General features: G+C 55.4%; 1 protein-coding gene across 8 annotated transcripts in view; it reads right to left on the reverse strand.

Moving 5' to 3' along the window:
- The window catches only part of SCRIB (scribble planar cell polarity protein), a 95,681-nt gene that overhangs the window by 1,790 nt on the left and 71,307 nt on the right, over positions 1 to 22,584 (reverse strand). For 2 of the 8 annotated variants that reach the window (XM_030444253.1, XM_030444250.1), the window contains 11 exons: positions 20,752 to 20,808; positions 19,920 to 20,003; positions 14,253 to 14,627; positions 11,144 to 11,212; positions 8,937 to 8,987; positions 7,563 to 7,604; positions 6,716 to 6,841; positions 3,698 to 3,805; positions 2,143 to 2,190; positions 1,782 to 1,947; positions 506 to 667 (listed from right to left, as the gene is read on the reverse strand). In XM_030444253.1, coding sequence (XP_030300113.1) covers positions 537 to 667; positions 1,782 to 1,947; positions 2,143 to 2,190; positions 3,698 to 3,805; positions 6,716 to 6,841; positions 7,563 to 7,604; positions 8,937 to 8,987; positions 11,144 to 11,212; positions 14,253 to 14,627; positions 19,920 to 20,003; positions 20,752 to 20,808 — 1,257 coding nt within the window. In that variant the 3' untranslated portion in view covers positions 506 to 536. The other 6 variants (XM_030444256.1, XM_030444252.1, XM_030444257.1 and 3 more) reach the window with 5 other exon arrangements.

Here is a 22,584-nt window from a genome sequence, read left to right on the forward strand (position 1 = left end):
TTGTTGGACAGAAAGAATAAATGGAGATTCCAAATGCCAGGATAAACAATTGCCAGTTCTCAGCCTCTGTAAGAGTGACACTAAAAGTGTTTGTGAAGAATGTCTGTGCCAAAGACTTTGAAAAGAGAGCTGGTAAGGACAGGTTCAGCTTCATTCCAGTGCAATCTTACTTGTAGCTCAAGTCTTAGGAGCCATTTCTCCTTCCCCAGTTCTGTGCCTCAACACAACCTGAACAACAAACAACCTGGAGGACAAGTCCAGGAGAACCAAGACCCTAAAATCCCCAAACCAAGGTTCAGCATCAGGGCTTATCTTAAGTCAGTGATCTCCATAGACCCCCAAGTGCCCAGCTGGAGGGGATTTTCTTCTGAAAAGGAAGAGGTGGAAAAACCTTCCTGTCTCTGTGCTGAAGAAGCAGCAGTGCCCAGCTCTTTCCCCTGAAAATTCCTGATCCTGGGAGAGCTCTGACACGGATGGGCAGGACTGAGCCAAGCTCCTGTCTTACCGAGCTGCTGGAGGATGGAGACTCCTTCCATTCAGTCTTTCCACTTGTACTCAACTCCTTCGATGATGACAACTCGACTGCACCTCAGGGCCTGTCTCACCATCTCCTCCTCTTCTGCTTCTTCCTCCAAGAGCAGGGCACGTTTCTGCTGCAGCTTCCGAGCTGCCAGGAGAGAGAGACTCACTCACACCACAAAGCACTTCCCAGCACCCCAGGCATGAAACCTCTGGGCAGGTCCCTGCACTCAAGCATCCCTACAGGTTTGTGCTGCTTTTATGTCCATGCCCTCTCCATGGATGCTTTTGTTTCTCTCTGCTCCACTCATGCTTCAGGTGTAACAAACTCTACACCATTACCTCAGTCCTCCTTCCTAATTCACTAGAATTCCATTCCTGGACACACTATGGAATCATCTCACAGAATCCCAGACTGGTCCAGGGTGGAAGGGACCTTAAGGAACATCCAGTTCCAACCTCCTGCATGGGAAGCCCAGAATGAGAAACTGCAGCTTCTTTTTCTTACCAGAATTCCTTCTTTCTCTTTTATGAGCTTTCTTAAAATACATTCCTGTTCCTGAACTATTAAGTGAATGAGAAGGTTTCTAATGCTCTGGACTAATTCTCAGGCTCTGAATGGGAACACAGGAGGGCAAGAGCAGGTCAGGTATTTATAAACTGTAAAGAAAACCAATCAAAACCCCAACAATTTACAAAAGAAATTCTGTAACAAACAGAAATTCTGTTTTCTGGGCAAGCAACAAACAGAGCCCCCAAACCCAGGAGTCCACTTGGAGCTCTGCTTTCCTATGGAAGTGGAAGGGATGTCAGGAGAAACTCTTTTCCATTCCTTGTCACCTTTTTAAACAATTCTCAAGCAGGAGGACACCAAAAACTCCAGCACTGATCTCCCCTCCTGTTGCAAAACCCTGTGCAGAACCAGAGCAGCTTATTGAGTAACACAAACTCTGCTGTCAGACCCTAGGGAGGGGTTTTCCTGGGCAGCTGATGAAGAAATATCCTCCTTTTTATTAGCTTCTCAGTATTTTACTGAAGTGTTTCAGTCGTACAGGAAGCCCTGATGCTGCAGAGCTTCCACCAGTCCATGGAGCAGCAGTGAAGCAGCCACTAAACTTCAATTTCACTTGCTGAGCCCCTTACCCACAACCAAGGATGAACCCCCCTGGGTTTGGGGGTGCTGGATTTCTGGGGTGCACGCTCTCCCGGTAAGAAAGGGTTCCCTTAAACCCCCAAATTCCCTTCCAGAGATTCCAACATACCTTCCTCTTCTTTCATCTTCTTCAGGTCATCCTCTCCTACCAAGGAGACCCTCTTGGGAGGCTTCTCCAGCTGCTGCTGCTTCCCCTCCATCTCAAAGTACTTCTGCCTCTCGCGGAATGACCTCTGCTCGGGGCTGTGCAGCCCCCCAGGGCTGAGCCTGCCCACCTGAGAGAGCCACAAGGGTGCTGCCCAACAAGCACCCGAGCCAAACCCACCCCCCCAACCCCCCCACCCTGCCCCATGTGCCCCACACCCCCCCTCAAGCCCACCCTGTGATCCTGGCTCCACAGCCACAACCCCAAAAGCCCAAATCCTCGGTGAGTCCCCATCCCACATCCCCCTCCAACCCCCACAACTCACCTCCGGGGCACTTCTGGGATTCTCTGTGTTGGTCTGACCAGGCAAATCCTAGGATAACACAATGAGACACTCAGCAGGTTCCCCCAGAAGCTGTGGCTGCCCCATCCCTGGCAGTGTTGAAGGTTGGATGGGGCTTGGAGCCCCCTGGGCTGGGGGAAGGGTCCCTGACCATGGGTTGGGGTTGGAATCAGAGGAGCTTTATGGTTCCTCCAAACCCATTTGGGATTCTAAATCCTGCCTTCAGCTTCCTAGGGGAATGACTGAGCACCAGGTCAGGCTTTTAGGAGGTGTATGGCCACCAGAAGAGGAAACAGACACAAAATCTGAGAAAATCTGATCAAGTAGATAGAACAAACTCTTCCCAGCACAGATGGTCATACAGGGGAAGAGACTTCTCCAGTGACCTCACAACCTCCATTTTTGCAAATTCAGAACTCAAGAGCCTGGGCAACCTCATAAAACTACAGTGGTGCCCTGCTTGGCATGAAGGACTGAAGTAGGTGACCTCAAGAGTCCTCATCCAGTCTGAATGGTTTCACCATTCAAATACATTGAGGGGAGAAGGAATAATTCAAATTAAATATCAAAATGTAATAAAAAATTCCTCAGTTTGGCCCTGGACTCTGGAAGTTCAGAGAACTTCATTATATCAGAACAGCAAATTCTACAAAACTGACACGAAATCCAATGAAATTCAGATTTGGTGTCATCAAATCATTAAGTCTGGAAAAGACTTTAAGATCCTCAAGCCCAACCATAACCAAACACCACCATGGCCACCCCCCATGTCCCTCATCCCCACATCTGTGGGGCTCTGAAACCCCTCCAGGGATGATGGGGACTCCAGCCCTGCCCTGGGCAGCCTGGGCCAGGCCCTGACAACCCTTTCCAGGCAGAAATTCTTCCCCAGCTCCAACCTAAACCTCCCCTGGCACAACTTGAGTTGTGCCCAAAGTTCCTCTTGTCCATCCTTGTTCCTTGGGAGCAGAGCCCGACCCCCCTGGCTCCAACCTCCTCTCAGGGGGTTGCAGAGAGCCACAAGGTCTCCCCTCAGCCTCCTCTGCTCCAGGATCAACACCCCCAGGGCCCTCAGCTGCTCCTCACAACTTCTCCAGACCCTTCTCCTTCTGCTCCACACCCTTCCCCACCTCCATTCCCTTCTCTGGACACCCCCAGACCCTCCAGGACCCTTTTCTCACCCAAAACTGACCTCAGCACTCGAGGTGTAGGGGGACAATCCCTGCCCTGCTCCTGCTGCCCACCCCAGTGCTGACACCAGCCTGGATGCTGGTGGCCACCTTGGCCACCTGGGCACATGCTGGCTTGTGTCCACTCAGCTGTCAGCCAGCACCCCCAGGTCCTTTTCTGAGGAGAGGACTCTGCAGGGTGACCATTCACAACATGAACAGACTCCAGCTTCCAAGGGGACCTCCAGACACCCATCGTTCACCCCAGCTTGCTCTGTAGGAAACAACCCATCCCCTCCTCCCTCTTCCCAGACCTCCTGCAGTGCTGCATCTCCTCTGGGTGTCAGACTTTGGGGAGCATCACTCACCTGGGCCTCGAGCAGAGGGTGTGACAAGGGCACTGCTGCAAAGGTCTTGTATGCCTGCTTGACATTGATGGGGATCTCATCAGGAGAGGGTGGGGAAGGTGGCTTCTGCTGCAAGGACAGAGACAGGAGGCACAGAAAAACACAGATGTGACCAAAAAAAAAAGAAACCCACAAAACAATTTGGGGGAAACACAGCAGAACTCATGGCCTGAATCAGAGAATGGCTGGGTTGGAAGGGACCCTAAATACTCAAGCTCCAACCCCCCTGCATGGGCACAGCTCCCACCAGACCAAGGTTGTACAAGACTGGATGGGTGAGGGGCAGAAGGTGAGCAGGGCAAGGCACCCTGCCACAGCCTGCAGCTGACACAGCACGGGCCCATCCTTGTTGTTGGATGGTGGAAGAATGATCCTTGTGGTGGTGCAGATCCTCTCTGCCCCCCAACCTCCAGGAAGGCTGCAGAGGGACTTTTCATCAGAGTGTCCAGGGACAGGACACGGGGAGATGGTTTCCAACTGAAGGAGAAGAGGTTGAGCCTGGAGCTGAGGAAGAAGTTCTTCAGGAGGAGGGTGCTGAGACTCTGGAACAGATTGCCCAGAGAAGCTGTGGCTGCCCCCTCCCTGGAGGGGTTCAAGCCCAGCTTGGAGGAGGCTTGGAGCAACCTGGGCTGGATGAGAGGTGTCCCTGGGCATGGTGGGGAGCTTGGGGGAGAGGAGCTCCAAGCTCCCTCCCAACCTCAGCCATTCCAGGATTCCATGACATGATAGGATGACCAGAACTTTGTGACAGATCTCCTGGCCAAGGGGCCACATTGCTGTCATGGTCCTTAAGGATTCCCACCCAATTCAACCAGCATGTGCCCACTTGAACCAGGAGGCACCTGGGGCTGGAGCAGGACTCCTGACTCTGACCCAGCTTAGGACTGACCAAGCCACACAGTTTATTGGAAAATTCAAGATAAGCCCTGGCTCCACCTGGCAGTTCTGAGTTGAGGCCTTCCTCATGGCAAGGGACTGGGCAGTCTCCTTTGGGTTCTGCAGAAGTTGTTGCACTTCTCTTTATAAAACGTGTACTTCTATGTACTTCAAGGCTCTTGGTCACTTTGTCCTAAACCAAAGCTGCAACCCAGCCTGGGATCTGCAACCTGGACAAGTTCCTGTCTTTCATCTCTAAGTTCCCCTCCAGAGAATCCCACTCAGAAGCATCTGAGAAGGTCCAAGAGGACCCTCCTGCTGCTCCTCCTGCTTTTCCTCACCCATCTTGCCTGTGGCCCCTCCTATCACATCCAGGCAGGACGAAGAGTTGGGGACACCTCTTCCAAGCCCCCCAGAAATGCATGGTGGCAGGGGGGCAGTGACACCACCACCACCATTCTACTGGAAAGCAAATCCCCCTCATTCAGCTGCTTTGTTCCTTCAGTCCCTCTGGCTGCACAAACAGAGTTTCAAGTGCTTGTGGATCTTTGTCCTGGACTGAGGTTGAATTATGCTGTTTGATAATGTTCCCTTATTCATAAGCTGAGGAACAGCACATGAAGGGGCTGTAAAAGATGTGAATCTTGGCCAGTGCCATGGCTTACACGCAGCTGTTGGAGTGCACATCAGGTCTCTGGTTTGGTGTCATAAAAGCTTCAATAAAAAGGGAAGAGCTCCCTTGCAGGTGTATGAGCTGTCTGTCCTCTATGACTAAAGCCAAAATTCCTGAAGCTTTCTCTCCCATCAACACACAGCCCAGGGAATATGAATCTCTCAAAACCAATGACTTTGCAAACCATAAACTGGTTATCAGCACAGGGAGTTGGCTCTTGCTCCAAGATGCAAGAGATTGCAAGACAAAGGTCCTGAAAGATTTGTGACTCAGGAGAATGCAACAGCTCCTGTGGTGGGTGGGTGGGTGCTGGTCTCTTCTCCCAACAAACAAGGGATAGGAAGAGAGGAAACGTACTCAAGTTTGCCAGGGGACATCTAGACTGGATATTAAGAACAATTTTTTTTACTCAAAGAGTGGTCAGGCCCTGGCTCAGGCTGCCCAGGGAACTGGAGGAGTCCCCATCCACGGAGGAGTTAAAAAAACACATGGATGTGGGACACATAATGGGTTTGGTTAAAGATCATCTTGTTCCAGTGCCATGGTCAGGGACCCCTCCCCCAGCCCAGGGGGCTCCAAGCCCCATCCAACCTTCAACACTGCCAGGGATGGGGCAGCCACAGCTTCTGGGGGCAACCTGGGCACCCAGGGGCTCAGCACCCTCACCCCAAACCATTTCTCCCTCCCTCCCTCCCTCCCTGCCCAAGATCTCCTCTCCATCTCCCCTCTCCCAGCTCCAAACCCTTCCCCCTGGGAGGCTCCCATCCCTCCAGGCCCTTGTCCCAAGTCCCTCCCCAGCTTTCCTGGAGCCCCTTCAGGACCTGGAAGCTGCTCCAAGGTCTCCCCATTGCAGCCTTCTCTTCTCCAGCCTCAACACCCCCAACTCTCTCAGCCTGGCTCCAGAGCAGAGCTGCTCCAGCCCTCCCAGCAGCTCCAGGGCCTCCTCTGCACTGGCTCCAACAGCTCCGTGTCCTTCTGCTGCTGGGTGCTCCAAAACTGGACACATGGCTTAGTTGTCATGGTGGTGTTGGGTTGATGTTTGGACTTGATGGTCCTAGAGGTCTTTTCCAACCTTAATGATTCTGTGATTCTGCCTATGGATCTCAAGCAGGAACTGCTCTGGGGGATTCAGCCTCGGGACAGTCTCAGTGGTGGGGAAGTGGAGACAGGAGGCTGGTGGAGAGGCTTGACCATGTCAGAACACCCAACAGGATGTCCTGCCCCTGCCTCTGCCCCTGCCCATGAAGGGAAGGGGTTCTCACCCAGGGCTTCCAGGCTGAGGCACCCACCAAGACCCCCCCAGCATCTGATCCTCACACCACAAACCCCCTGGGAAGGGGAGCTCAGCTTCTGTCCCCAGGGGATGTGGGCACCAGAGCCCTCGGGGCAGGTGGGCCCAGCTGAGGGAGAAGGAGGTGCAGGGCACTTACAGAGGTGTGGGTGCTGCTGCAGAGCTCGGGGTGCTGGAAGGGGTTGGGGCTGTCCCCATCCTCCGGATTCTGGGGGGCAGCGCTGGGTCGCAGGCGGGCGAGAGGCTGAATGACACCGGGCTTGGTCTGGGGGTGACATCCACACCCCGGGGGGACAGGCAGAGGAAGGAGGGGTGGAGGGAGAGAAAGAGGGGAGAGAAAGGAGCAGTTAGGGCAGCAAAGTGTCGGCCATGCAGGGGAGGGGAGCCCTGAGGCACCCACCCACCCAACCCTGCCTCTGGTGCAAGGATTTGGGACAGGCAGAGGGGTTCAGGTCAGGCTGGGTCCCACCAGCACCAAGGGCAGAAAGAGGTGGCAGGAGAACGTCAAAGCTTGGAGAATATGAACATCCTGAAAGGAAGATGCAGCAGGGGGAAAAAAGGGGAGGAAAAAGGAGACAGAAGCTGAGGAGGAAAAGGAAGCGAGGGCCAGGAAGGGCTCCAACCAGAAGTGCAGAGATGAGAGCAGAGCTGAGAGCCCTGGGTTGGACCCTCAGGGATGGACATGGGGTGGGAGTGAAAGAAACATCTCATGGTGAGGAGAGCAGGAGCTGAGTGAGCCAGCAGGGACTGAGAGGGAAAACTGGAGTAAAAACCACAAAACCCCCATGTCACGTTCCCAAATCTAGAATATTTAACCCTTGGAGCATTTGTACAAACTTGAGGTCCAGTGTGGGACAGAAGAAGACAGAGGAAGAGCCAGGGTAGAGGTGGAAGGGGGGAAGGGAGCAGAGGGGAGGCAGAGTGAAGCTCCAGGTGCTGGGGAAGAGCCCAGCAGGACAGGGCAGGGAGGTCCCAGGGGTACTCACTGATCTGCTCTCCTCCTGCGCCGTGGTGAAGGCAATGGATGCCTGGGAAAAAGAAATTCCAGAGTCAATTCAGAGCCCCTGCAGGAAACCTTGGGTCTGCTCAGCTCCACCCAAACAGGAACACGAATCCTCTGCAGGGACAAGCACCCACCTGCCACCACTTAACCCCCCTGGACCACCTCCTTCTTCTTCTTCACCTGGGGAGCAGTCCAGAGCCCACCCCCAGGAGCCTCTCCCAGCTCCTTCCCCAAACTCTCTGGGTGTCCCCTGTCCCCACAACCATCCCCACTCCAGCTCAGCCACTCCTGGGCCTTGGGCACATCCCCCCCCTGCCCTCCTGGAGCTTCAGAGCAAAGCCACCAATGCCACTGCTTCACTACCAGCAAGTGTTGGCAGGTGCCACGCTGGGGAAGCGTTGGCAAATGCCACCTTGGGAAGCACAGGCAGATGCCACCTCTGCCAGGAAGCATTGGCAGATGCCACCTCAAGCACTGGCAGATGCCACCTTGGGAAGCTCTGGCAGATGCCACTCTGGGGAAGCATTATCAGATACCAGCTCTGCCAGGAAGCAGTGGCACATGTCACCTTGGAAAGCTCTGGCAGATGTCACCTCAATGAAGTGTTGGCAGATGTCACTTCTGCCAGGAAGCATTGGCAGGTGCCACCTTGGGAAGCATTGGCAGATGCCACTCTGGGGAAGCACTGGCAGATGTCACCTCTACCAGGAAGCATTGGCAGATGCCACTCTGGGAAGCATTGGCAGATGCCACCTTTGGAAGCACTGGCAGATGCCACCTTTGGAAGCATTGGCAGATGTCACCTCAGGAAGCATTGGCAGGTGTCACCTTGGGAAGCACTGGCAGATGTTACCTCTACCAGAAAGCACTGGCAGATGCCACCTCAGGAAGCATTGGCAGATGCCACTCTAGGAAGCATTGGAAGATGCCACCTTGGGAAGCAGTGGCAGATGCCACCTTTGGAAGCATTGGCAGATGCCACCTCAGGAAGCATTGGCAGATGCCACCTCAGGAAGCATTGGCAGATGCCACTCTGGGAAGCATTGGCAGATGCCACCTCAGGAAGCACTGGTAGATGCCACCTTTGGAAGCATTGGCAGATGCCACTCTAGGAAGCATTGGCAGATGCCACCTTGGGAAGCACTGGCAGATGTCACCTCAGGAAGCACTGGCAGATGCCACCTCAGGAAGCATTGGCAGATGCCACCTTGGGAAGCACTGGCAGATGCCACTCTGGGAAGCATTGGCAGATGTCACCTCAGGAAGCATTGGCAGGTGGCACCTCGTGGTGCTGAGCAGGGAGCAGTGCAGAGCAGGAAGCAGCAGAGCAGCACTGCACACCCCAAGGGACACTTACAAATCGCGTCTCCCTGCCCGCCAGGTGCGTGGGCCGAGGGGCTGGGGGCAGCTGGAGAGGGGCAACGCCAGGAGGGATCATCAGGGGAAGAGAAGGGGAGAGAAAAACGAAGAGAGGGGGGGGTTTGCCACCGGAGAGGCCAAGGAAGCACCGTGCCACCCAGCACCAGAGGCTGCAGCTTGCCAGAGCCACCAGTATCCCCCACCAAGCTTCTCCCTGCCTGCCCTGGGGAAAGGTCCTGCCACACACAGACCCACCAGGCAGCTGGCACCCTTGTCACACCTGGAAAACCCCTCTGAGACCACCAGGTCCCTACAATAAAACCTCTCAGTATCTGTGTCACCCACCAGAGCATCTCCTGGAGTGCCCCATCCACACGGGCTGGAAATCCCTCCAGGGATGGTGACTCCACCACCTCCCTGGGCAGCCCCTTCCAACCCCTGACTGCTCTCTCAGGACAGAAATCCTTCCTCAGATCTGCTCTAAACCTCCCCTGGGGCACCTCCAGCCCATGTCCTCTGCTCCTCTCCCTGCTCCCTGGAGAGCAGAGCCCAGCACCCACCTCCCTACAACCTCCTTGCAGGGAGTGGGAGAGAGCAATGAGGTCTCCTCTCAGCCTCCTCTTCTCCACACTGAACATTCCCACTTCCCTCAGCCTCTCCTCCCAGGACTTGTTCTCCAGATCATGGAATCATGGAGTGGTAGGGTTGGAAGGGACCTGAAATCCCCCCCAGTGCCCCCCCTGCCATGGTCAGGGACCCCTCGCCCAGCCCAGGGGGCTCCAAGCCCCATCCAACCTTCAACACTGCCAGGGATGGGGCAGCCACAGCTTCTGGGGGCAACCTGGGCACCCAGGGGCTCAGCACCCTCACCCCAAACAATTTCTCCCCATCTCCAACCTCAATCTCCCCTTTCTCTCCAAGTTTTAACTCATTTCCCTCCTCCTCTCCCTACCCCCCCGTGTCCAAAGCCCTCCCCCAGCTTTCTTGGAGCCCCTTCAGATATTGGAAGGTTGCTCTGAGCTCCCCTGGGAGCCTCCTCTTCTCCAGGCTGAACAATTCCCTCACCCTCTCCTCCCAGGACTTCTTCTCCAGACCCTTCACCACTTGGTTGCCCTCCTCTGAACCCTCTCCCACACCTCACTGTCCTCCTTGTAGTGAGGGGCCCTGAGCTGAGCAGAGCCCTGGGGGTGCAGCCTCTCCATGCTGGGTGCAGGGACACCATCCCTGCCCCTCTCCTGCTGCCCACACTACCTCCTTCCTCCCCACCATTTGCTTCCTCCCCATCAGAACTTAAGGCCAAGACCACCATGATTCCAGCCTCATGATTCCAGCCTCATGATTCCAGCCTCAGGACAAAGGATTCAGTTTCCCTCAGTAATTCTCTGAGCACTCTGAAATAAGCCTATAAAATCTGGCCAGACTACAAGATGTCAAAAGCAAAGAATTTACATGAAAAATAGATGGCAGCAGAGAATTAGAGATCCATTTTCTTACAACTTCTGCTCTGGAGCAGAAGCCTGCAGGACAAACCTCCTGATTCTCCAGGAGCTGTAGAAGCCACAGGGCCAGTGGTTGCCCCGTTCCCTTCGGTGTCATCTGCTGGACCTGTTCCCTTTCCTATCACATCAGTTGTCCAGAGGAGAACTTCCAGATACAGCTTCACCTGATACCCAGGGGACTGCTCTGACCCCCCAGGATCACATCCTGTCACCGTGACAGAAAGCTCCAGCAGAGAGCTCAGGGCTGAGATTGTCACCAGCAAGAGGAAGGGCTCAGTATGGTGACACCGAGATGTGCCACTACTTCCTAACAGCCACAGACAAGCAAGGAAAAAAGGACATCAAACTGAGTCCCAGACTAGATCTCTGACAGGAAAGCAGCCAGCAGCCACAGCTTCTGGGGGCAAACTGGGCACCCAGGGGCTCAGCACCCTCACCCCAAACCATTTCTCCCTCCCTGCCCAAGATCTCCTCTCCATCTCCCCTCTCCCAGCTCCAAACCCTTCCCCCTGGGAGGCTCCCATCCCTCCAGGCCCTTGTCCCAAGTCCCTCCCCAGCTTTCCTGGAGCCCCTTCAGGACCTGGAAGGCCCCTGTAAGGTCTCCAGTCATACTCAGCTTCCTCTGCCCTTCTGTCCTGGTGCCACCTTGCCCTGGTGTCCCCTTGTCCTGCCTCTCCCCATGCTGCCTGTCCCAGGGCAGTCTCACCTGATGATTATTAGGAGAATAGGGGGTCTCACGCTTGGAATTTCCTGTCCCAGACTCACCCACAGGAGCCTGAAAAAGAGAAGACAAAGCTAGATAATCATCATACAGGAGCATCTTCCATTCCTCTCCTTCACAGTGAGCCCAGGAGGCAAGGGAGAGAGAGAGCAGAGTTAGCACTGGGCTCAACAGCAGCTGTCACACGGCAGAAACTTGCAAAAAGCACTCAAACCAGCATGGGAATGACATTAAACATTGGAACTGAGATCACATCCAAGGCCAACAATCAGGTTAAAGTCTTCTGCCTCATCCAGACATCCCCAGAAATCATCATCTCAGCCCCCAACAGACCAGGGTGCAGCCTTGGCAAACCCCCTCTTGTAGAGACACTGAGCAAAAAAGTCACTTCCAACTGAAGGGGGAACAAAACTCATCCCCAGCCACATTCACAGCTCTTGGCCTGCTGGTAAGATCTTCAGAAGCAGCCCAGAGTGTGGGGAAGACAGCTCCAGAGGAACCCAGAGGAACCCATCATCACCAACACCCAGGCTGAGCCAGCCCCAGCAGCTACAAGAGTCCCAATAATCACCTGATAAGGACCAAGGAGCACAACTTAAAAACTATTTCAGATGCCTACAGATGGAGAAGAGGCCACTTGGGATTTAGAGAACTGTTCAAGCAAACCCAGGGTCTCACAAGTGTTAATACCATCCCCATGGCCTCCTGAATCAAGTTCATCTGACTGACATCAGTCTTGGGCAATGGGATTTCTACTGAGCAAGCCAGGAGAGGTGGTCTGGAGTTGATACTGGAGCACAGAAACCATCTGATGCTTCTTAGCCCTGTCCTGACAGAGAGCCTGGCAGCATCAACACCTCTGCTTCCACACCTCCTCTCCAAACGTGTCCCTCCCCTGCTCCTGGTTACTGCTGTCCAAGTCCTGCCCTGTGCAGCACACCCAGATCACCACCACCCAAGGAAGGAGCACTTCTAGGGTGCTGCTTTTCAGGGATTCAGGTCCCCACCCCAGCTCTGGTGTCAGCACACAGGGAACCTGGGACTGGGTCAGCTCCAGCTGAAGGGGACACCCAGACACCCACCCAGCCCCAGCTGACCTTGGCAGGATGTCTGCCTGCAAACAGGGTTGGTGCTTTGGGACTGCTGCTTCCCTGAACCCCAGAGCTGGATCTCTCCAACCTCCACACCACAGCTTTTGACTTTCAGTGCCCTGAGAGGTTACAGACCCAGCCACACACCTTGCTCTGAGGTTCATCTGCCCACACGTCTGGGAGAAACAAATTCTCACCAAGGAACCAGGCAAGAACCACCACCAAGAACTGCTGCTGGGTGTTGGTCTTGTTGGGGTGTTTATTTATTTCTGTGTGGGGGGGCTGTTTGTTTGCAGCTGTGTTGCTCCTCAGACCTCTGGACAGGCTGATAATGGCAGAAGGGGAAAGTGGCACAAACTGGAACCCAACACCTCTGGGTTCAGTCCTGCCAGAGGTTTCCCGTGCAACAGTGAGAAAACGAAACACAAACATTACCCAGAGCAGGAACCAAAGTTCTCCCATGGAATCAGAAAGCCTGGATAGGCTGAAATGTGTCCCACCAAGGAGCAGGGTGCTCCTGGGCAGCCACACTGCCTCCCGGATTTCAGAAGTTTACAAAGAGCTGCTTGTCCTGACCCAAACACACAGTGGGACAGCACCAAGGTTCTGCCAGCCTGGCAGCTCCTGCCACAGCCACAGCAGATGGGGACAGCACTGCCCAGGCCTCCCAGGGACACTGGGGAACTCAATCCCAGACTGGGTTGGGGTGGAAGGGACCTGAAATCCCCCCCAGTGCCCCCCCTGCCATGGTCAGGGACCCCTCCCCCAGCCCAGGGGGCTCCAAGCCCCATCCAACCTTCAACACTGCCAGGGATGGGGCAGCCACAGCTCCTGGGGGCAACCTGGGCACCCAGGGGCTCAGCACCCTCACCCCAAACCATTTCTCCCTCCCTCCCTCCCTGCCCAAGATCTCCTCTCCATCTCCCCTCTCCCAGCTCCAAACCCTTCCCCCTGGGAGGCTCCCATCCCTCCAGGCCCTTGTCCCAAGTCCCTCCCCAGCTTTCCTGGAGCCCCTTCAGGACCTGGAAGCTGCTCCAAGGTCTCCCCATTGCAGCCTTCTCTTCTCCAGCCTCAACACCCCCAACTCTCTCAGCCTGGCTCCAGAGCAGAGCTGCTCCAGCCCTCCCAGCAGCTCCAGGGCCTCCTCTGCACTGGCTCCAACACCTCCGTGTCCTCCTTCCCTGGGAAGCCCATCTCTACCCACCCATTTTCAGAACACCACTTCCAGACACCTCCACACCAAGGTGATGTCAATGCAGACACCACTGCCCCCTCCCCAGGGGCTCAGCACCACACACACCGGGCAGCACTGATGGATATCGATGGTGGACAGGATACAGGCAGAGCCCCTCAGCTCTGGGTCTGGGCAGAGCACCCTTGGGTTGGGCGGGAGCATCTTGGGGTTGGGTGATAGTGACTCCAGGTTGGGCAGGAGCACCCTGGGGTTGAGTGGGAGCACCTTGGGGTTGGGTGGGAGCACCCTGAGGTTCAGTGGGAGCATCTTCGGGTTGGATGGGAGCATCCCCACATTGGGTGGAAGCATCCCCAAGTTGGGTGGAAGCATCCTCACGTTGGGTGGGAGCATCCTCAGGGTTGGGTGGGAGCAGCTCCTGGTTGAGTGGCAGCAGCTCCAGGTTGGGTGGGAGCATCCCCAAGTTGGGTGGGAGCACCCTGGGGTTGGGTGGGAGCATCCCCATGTTGGGTGGGAGCATCCCCATGTTGGGTGGGAGCATCCCCATGTTGGGTGGGAGCACCCTGGGGTTGGGTGGGAGCATCCCCAAGTTGGGTGGAAGCATTCCCAAGTTGGGTGGGAGCATCCCCACGTTGGGTGGGAGCATCCCCACGTTGGGTGGGAGCATCCCCACGTTGGGTGGAAGCATCCTGGGCCTCGTGCTGCCCGGGGCCGGGGGGTTCCAGCGCATGCGTGGGGGGGTTTAGTAGCCACGGCGTTGGGCTGCGGTGCGTGAGGCACAGCACACGGGGCATGCGGGGTCAGTGCTTGCCTTGGAGTAGGGGTTGGTCTTCAGCACTCCCCCCCGGCCATAGCCCAGGGGAGGGCCCCCCAGGCGCGCCTTGCCCGCCGCCTTCCCCTCACGGTTGGCCACCACGAAGGGGTTCTGACTGAAGAGGATGGGCTGAGAGTCGATCAGACACTCCTGCTCGGGCGGCTCTGGCGGCTCCTGGGAGAGGGGGGAACCCGCGGGGTCCCGGGGGGGCCTTCCCGCCCCGCTCGGCAGCTCGCCGGGTGACGGAGGCTCCTGAGGAGGGAGGGCGGCGGCCATGCCGGGGCCTGCAGGCGGCTCCGGGGATGGATCCCGGGCGTCCAGCACAGCGCTGGCACCCTCTGCTCTGGAGCTGGCCCTACTATAGTAAAGAAGCTGAGAGGAAAACAAAAAGGACCAGAAAGAAATGAGGAGTAAAGAGCAAAGGAGAGGAGGGAGAAAACAGAGAGCAGCTGCTGCTGAGGAGAAAGGAGAGGGGAGAGAAGCGCTGTGCTGCCCACACCACCATCCCTGCCCTCTCCTGCTCTCACCCCAAATGCCACTTGGAATCTAGAATCATAGAACTGTCAGGGTTGGAAGGGACCTTAAAGCTGCCATGGGCAGCCCAGGGTGCTCCAAGCCCCATCCAGCCTGGACTTAAAAACTTCCAGGGATGGATGGGGCTTCCAGCACCTCCCTGAGCAACCTGGGCCAGTGTCTCACCACCCGCATGGTGAAGAACTTCTTCCTAATATCTCATCTAAGCCTCCCCTCCTCTAGTTTGAATCCATTCCCCCTGGTCCCATCAATACCCAACATCCTAAAAAGTCCTTCCCCAGCTTTCCCGTAGCCCTTTCAGACACTGGAAGGCCACAATGGGGTCTCCTGGGAGCCTTCTCCTCTCCAGACTGAACAACCCCAACTCCCTCAGTCTGTCCCCAGAGGAGAGCTGCTCCATAGCCCTCTGATCATCCTCATGGCCCTTCTCTGGACACATATCCATATTTTTCTTGTAAAAGAGGGTCCAGAACTGGACTCAGGACTCCAGGTGGGGTCTTAGGAGAGCAGAGCAGAGGGGGAGAACCCCTGGCCTGACCCTGCTGGCCAAGGTCCAGGATGCAAGGATGCAGCCAAGGATTTCCAAGAGGGGACCTTGCTGGCTGGCACCAAGCACCCTGCAGGCACAACCACCCTCCCTGCACTGCTCCAGCTCCCACCAACCCTCCATCAGCTCTCCAGCCATGCAAAACCCATCCCCAAAGCCCACAAAAGCACAGGTCCTCCCCCCATCCTGCTGCAGGACATCCTCAGTTCTGCCCCACCAGCACTTGGCCAACATCTGTGGTCTCACCCCAGCACCCTGCAGGGAGCCCCAGCACCCCCAACACCCCTCACCCCGAGGCAATTCCAGGTACAGTCATCAGGGGAATGTCTGCCCCACGTGTCCCCATCCCACCTGCATGGACCCCACTCCATCCCCACACACAACTAACACAGAGCTCAGCAAGAGCTGACAGGACCCCCCGCCAAGAGGTCCTGCTGAAGGCTGAAGCAGAGCTCCAGTTGGAAGGGACCTCAAATCCCCCCAGTGCCACCCCTGCCATGGTCAGGGACCCCTCCCCCAGCCCAGGGGGCTCCAAGCCCCATCCAACCTTCAACACTGCCAGGGATGGGGCAGCCACAGCTTCTGGGGGCAAACTGGGCACCCAGGGGCTCAGCACCCTCACCCCAAACCATTTCTCCCCCATCTCCACCCTCAATCTCCCCTTTCTCTCCAAGTTTTAACCCATCTCCCCTGTCCTCTCCCTACACCCCCATGTCAAAAGCCCTACCCCGTGGGTTCCTCTTTTAATACTATAAAGTAAGAGTTTGTTACCCAGCCCAAGCCTTCTTCAGGGAAGCAGAGGTGATCAGAGAGGAATGATCAAATCTCCTTCTCTCCCAGTGCCTGCCGGGGAGCAGAAAGAGCTCTGCTGCTCAGAGCATGTCCTGCAGCTCCTGTCTCATGGCAGCATTCACAGAAATAGCTCTGAGGGGCTGGGTGGGCTGCTGACCACAATGGCAGCTGAGAGGCTCAGGAATTTCTGAGGCCCTCCCCTAACCCCTCAACCCCAACCCGGGCTGAAACAGAGGTTGGCAGAGCCCTGCCTCAGATCATGTTTCCTCAGACAGTGAAGTCCATGCTACCCCTGGAAATTTCACTATTGTGACTACATGACTTTCCAGCCTGAAAAAACCCTCCTGGAAAAAAACACCCAAAGAAAATGAACAAATAAACAAATAAACAAATTCCCCATTCCAACCTCCTCTTCCCAGAGAACAACACTCAGCAAGAGCTCTGGAGCACACCAAGTTAAACCAGGCAAAAAAGCACTTTCAGGAACATAATTTCTTGGTTGGGGATGCTGCAATCAAACACTGCACCCCACACAGGGGCTTTGCTGGGGCTGCAGCCAGAACCCCTGACACCACAACCACCTTCCCCTGCCAGGCAGAGGGGCACTGACACCAACCAGACCTGGGACCAGGAGAATCCCACCACCAAAGCCTACCTTGCACAAAGGGAAAAAATAAACAACAATGTTGGGCACTTTGGAGATGGACATCTGGCCAAGACTGCATGAAGGCTGCTGGGCCATGGAGAGACTGAACTCTGGAGAATTTTGGGTGGGAAGGGACCTCAAATCCCCCCCAGTGCCCCCCCCTGCCATGGCCAGGGACCCCTCCCCCAGCCCAGGGTGCTCCAAGCCCCATCCAACCTTCAACACTGCCAGGGATGGGGCAGCCACAGCTTCTGGGGGCAACCTGGGGCTCAGCAATCTGAACCCCCTTTTGCTCATGGACACAACAGGACCTGAGCTTCACCCACCCCCAGCTCTCCTGCTGCAGCACTGTGTTCCAGCCCAGGATCCCTCCTTCTGCCCCACGGGGTTATTTTTACCAGACAAGCAATGAGTTCTATTTTGGGTAGAGCAAAGATTTTGGCAATGCAGAGTGCTCCTCCCAGCCTTGCCTCAGTCACTCCCCATGCCAGCACACAGGACAATTGGTATTTTACCCTGCAGCCTCTGAGGCAAATACAGATTAAGTGAATCACAGAATGGTTTGGGTTGGAAAGGACCATCCACTCCCAACCCCATGAATGGGCAGGGACCCCTCCCCAGCCCAGGGGGCTCCAAGCCCCATCCAACCTTCAACACTGCCAGGGATGGGGCAGCCACAGCTTCTGGGGGCAACCTGGGCACCCAGGGGCTCAGCACCCTCACCCCAAACCATTTCTCCCCCATCTCCAACCTCAATCTCCCCTCTTCAACTTTTAACCCATTTCCCCTTGTCCAGACACTGACACGAATCTAATCTGAAAATGAACAAATAGAGAAAGAATCAGTAGCTAGAAATTGCAGAGAAACAGTTCCAGCCTAGGAAGATTGTTAAGTAACTAAGTGCTGACACACTACTGGCAGAGGTAAAAACCTCTCTGCTTCTTGGAGTCCAGAAAGCAAAATTAATTTGTAAAAAGCTTTGCTGTGGGTGGATGCAGCCATCCCTGGGCATGGATTTCAAGGCTGTGCTGTGCAGAAGACAGAGCCTGTAGCAGCTCTTTGGTTACTGAGAGGTTCATGAGAAACAGGGACAGCCCGAGGGCATCTCCAGGGTGTTTCTCATGCAGCTTTCAACTGGAATTCCTCAGAATCTCCTCCTGCTGATGGGTGGGAAGAGCAGCAAGCCCTGAGTTGCCTTGCAGCAGAATTATATGGCAACAAAAGATGCATAGGAGAAGGTAAGTGGAGAGAAAGTTGTCCTCGGGGCAGGAAGAAAGAGAGAAAGACTCTGGGAACTCAGCAATCAGTCATGTCTGGAGATGGACAAGCTCAGTTAACTGCTCCTCCAGCCCTTCCAGCAGCCTCCAAGCTGCAGCTCCTGGGGGGACACCCCAACCTTGCTGTCCCTGCAGCCCCACACTCCCACCCCAGGAGACATTTATCTCAAACAGAGCCAAGACAGGGCCGGGCAAATGACAGCTGGAAAAAAAAGAACACGGGGACCAATGAGCCCTTCCCCTGAAATGGGACATTTATAGATGCTGCTGGTGCATTCCAGCCCCTCATCCCCACATTCCAGCGTTCCTGGGATGGAACTCAGGCACAAGTTCCCAAATGCTGCTCTGTTCTGCTTTGGATGACACCAGGGCTGCCCAGCAAAGAGGCAGCTGCATGTGTGGGGCTGGCTCTCCCCTACTTCCCAGCTACTAATTCACACTATGAGATGCTAAAACTATTTAAAGCTTTCCCTGATAATGCTTTGCTGTGGGAAAAGCCAGGGGAGGAAACCCAGAATCTGGGAAGGGTGAGGAGGAGCAAAGTGAGACCCAACTGGAGGCAAAGCAGTGTGAAAGCAAAAGGAGCAGGGGGGCCTGGAGTCAATGAGAAGAGGTAGGAGAGATCTCTGATGATGGGAGGAGATGGAGACAGAGATGGTAAAAGATGATCCTGGACCTACAGGAGGGAATGCAGAATCTGATGGTGACAGCAAGGGGTGGTCTGGCTGCAAGAGGAGGAGAGGAATGGAGGTGAAGAGAGAGGATGTGAATGCAGGAGCAGGGAGAAAACCCAGTGGAATAGGGAGGATGCAGGGAAGAGAAAAGATGCCCAGAAGAAGAAAGATAGAGAGGTGAGATGAGATTTTAAACAACACAGCAGAGATGGATGACTGCACTCTGTAAAGACTGGGAAATCTGGATCTTCCCTTGCTGAGCTGCCACGGTGTGGCAGGGACTGAAGCTCAGGTCAGAGGGGCAGGAGCAGCCAGGGCTGAGCCAGGGCTGACCACCACCACTTTGTCTTCTGCAGTCCTGGATGGATCCTGGCTTTCCTTCAGTACCTCTGGTCCCAGGACCCTGCATCCCTCCTGCTTTCTGAACACCATCCCAGAGGGAATGCACAGCTCACACAACATCATCTGCAGCAGGAGGAATCTTCCCATCCTCTTCTGCACTTCTCAGCAATTGCCTCCTGATGGCCACATGGCCACCTCCCTTTCCCTTTGGGAAGCCACCTGGCTCTCTGCTCTCCTCATTCTTTTGTTGTAATCTTGCTTTTCTGGCTACCTCCTATTTCAGACAGTGTCAAAGTCCACCCCAGTTCTGCTTTCCAGTTTTCCTTTGCAGAGTGCTGCCATGGAATCACGGAACAGTTTGGGCTGGGGGGAGCTTAAATCCCCCCCAGTGCCCCCCCTGCCATGGTCAGGGACCCCTCCCCCAGCCCAGGGGGCTCCAAGCCCCATCCAACCTTCAACACTGCCAGGGATGGGGCAGCCACAGCTTCTGGGGGCAACCTGGGCACCCAGGGGCTCAGCACCCTCACCCCAAACCATTTCTCCCTCCCTCCCTCCCTGCCCAAGATCTCCTCTCCATCTCCCCTCTCCCAGCTCCAAACCCTTCCCCCTGGGAGGCTCCCATCCCTCCAGGCCCTTGTCCCAAGTCCCTCCCCAGCTTTCCTGGAGCCCCTTCAGGACCTGGAAGCTGCTCCAAAGTCTCCCCATTGCAGCCTTCTCTTCTCCAGCCTCAACACCCCCAACTCTCTCAGCCTGGCTCAGAGCAGAGCTGCTCCAGCCCTCTGACACCAGGCAGGGCAGGAGGAGACAGAAGGTACCAGAACCCCCTCAGGTTCCCCCCAGCCCCTCACTTACAGCACGGTTGACTCTCTGCAAACCACTGCTGGGCAAAGCAGCCAAGGTCCTGTAGTCCAACTTCAAAGGTTCAGTGGTGATGTTCTGGAGAAGGGCAAGGAGGGGAGGAAAAAAGAAAAAAAACAAAAAAACAACAAAGCACAAACACCAGGAAAAGATCAGACCAGGAGTCAAAATAAATCAGTTTGAAAAAGCAACTTAAAAGGCAAACCACCCCAGGTAATAACCAAGGTCCCATCTCCCAGCTCTACAGGGAGCTCCCACTGCCTGGAAATGAACCTGGAAACGTTTGGAATGCACCCACAGGGACCAGAGGTGTGGAGAACACTGCAGGAAGGAACACAGATCCCCACCACTCCTCCTGCAGTTCTCCACTCCCTTGGAAGGGGAGAACACCACATCCAGACCACTCTTCTCCAAAGAGCATCCAGAGAGGCTTCCAGTCTGGATTTGGAGACATTGCAGAGTGCAATTCTACAATTCCTCTCTTTTCTCAACCTTGACTCCCAGTTGGGTCATTTCATCTGGCTTTGATTCCCATTTCCAGCTGTCTGCCTCTCTCCAACCAACCATTGGTTTCCACCCTCCCTTCCTCCATCACAGTTGGGATTTCTTGATTTCTGGTATCTTCTCTTACACCCAAAATTGAAGTCTTTTTTTCTTTTTTTTTTTTTAATTTTTTTTTGTGTGTGGGGGGGGATGTAGTGTAGAGGGAGGGGAGTGCAGCACAGAAATGATGGGGAATGAGCACTCTGAGGGATTTCTCCAGCCTCCCAAGTGGAGTTGTGGCCCTTTCCTGGGAGTCTCCAACCCTCCCCGCCCTGCTCCTCACCTCCACCTCCTCCTCAAGTTGCTGTGTTGCTGCCTCCCGCTCCCTACGCATCCATTCCTTCCAGGAGACAGAGTCAGAGCAGCATCCAAGCAGCACAGGCAAAGAGAGAGGGAAAGAGGTCAGCACCATGCTGGGCAGGAACTCCAGAGGGGGACAGAGGAGCAGAAATCCAGCAGAGAGGTTGGGGGGCAGGGAAAGAGGAGCTGGAATTCTGCAGGAGCTGAGTTATCACCAGTGGAAGGGAGGGGAACAGACACAGACCAGAGTCTCCTCTGAGATCCTCGGCAGGGTCAGTCCTGGGGAAGAGCCAAGGGAGCTAAAGCCTGCCCCAAGCACAAGCTATGGCACCACCAAGGGGAAGGAGAAGGCTGCTCATTGCTAGGAGAGAGATCCTGAGAGAGCACAGGCTGGAGAGGCTGGAAGGGAATGGAAAAACAGATCTGGAGAGTGCACAGGCCTGGTGCTCACTAAGGACAAAGACCTAAAGGCAGAGGACATGCTTGTTAACAGCTTCCCAAGGGAAAGGACAATGGATAGGGACAGCCTCTGGAGGAGCAGTCCTGGATGAGCTGTTAGAGAGGAACCTGGGGGTGCTGCTGGATGGAAAGATGCCCATGAGCCAACCATGTGGCACCTGGGGGGCATTAGGAGGGGTGGTCCAGAGAGGTTCTCCTCCCCCTCTACTCTGCCCTGGTGAGGCCACATCTGGAATATTGTGTCCAGTTCTGGGTCTCAGTTCCAGAGGGACAGGGAACTGCTGGAGAGAGTCCAGGGCAGAGCCACCAAGACGGTGAAGGGAGTGGAAAATCTCCTGGGAAGGAAAGGCTGAGGGAGCTGGGGAGCTCTGCAGCTTGGAGAAGAGGAGAAGGAGATGTGAACTCATCAATATTTATAAATATGTGAGGGGTGAGTGCCAGGGGGATGGAGCCAGGATCTTCTCAGGGATGTCCAATGACAGGACAAGGGGCAATGGGCACAGGCTGGAGCACAGGAGGTTCCACATAAATACAAGGAAAAACTTTTCACTGTGAGGCTGAGGGAGCCCTGGCCCAGGCTGCCCAGAGAGGTTGTGGAGTCTCCTTCTCTGGTGCCTTCCAAACCCCTCCTGAACCCCCCCAACCTCCAGATGAGGTTCCTCTCCTCCTCTGCTGCTTTCCAAACCCCTCCTGAACCCCCCCAACCTCCAGATGAGGTTCCTCTCCTTCTCTGCTGCTTTCCAAACCCCTCCTGAACCCCCCCAACCTCCAGATGAGGTTCCTCTCCTTCTCTGCTGCCTTCCAAACCCCTCCTGAACCCCCCCAGCCTCCAGATGAGGTTCCTCTCCTTCTCTGCTGCTTTCCAAACCCCTCCTGAACCCCCCCAACCTCCAGATGAGGTTCCTCTCCTTCTCTGGTGCCTTCCAAAGCCCCCTGGATGTGTTCCTGTGGGACCTGCTGTAGGTGATCCTGCTCTGGCAGGAGGTTGGACTCGATGATCTTCTGAGGTCCTTTACAACCCCTCACTTTCTGTGATTCTGTGTGAGCAGAAGGAAGGGTTTAAGCCCCTCTTGGTGGGCTCTCCTCACCCAGCACAGCACAGGGAGGTTGTAGGAGTGATCAGTGTCCAACCCCACCAGCCCAGGGAGGGGTTTGCATCCAAGCTGCCAGAGGAAGGTCTCAGCAATCCTTGTCTTCAGGAATGATTTCTGTGTTTCTACTTGAGTGACATTTTGCCCAGCACCCCTGGGGGAGGGCTGTGGACAAAAGCAGCAGAGTTCTTCTGTTCTGCTGCTACTGCTCCCTCCTGACTGCTCCTCCCCAAGCAGCAACCAAATGGTCCACAAGTCCCAAGGCT

The sequence above is a fragment of the Calypte anna genome, chromosome 2, assembly GCF_003957555.1.
Source record: "Calypte anna isolate BGI_N300 chromosome 2, bCalAnn1_v1.p, whole genome shotgun sequence".
Lineage (NCBI taxonomy): Eukaryota > Metazoa > Chordata > Aves > Apodiformes > Trochilidae > Calypte > Calypte anna.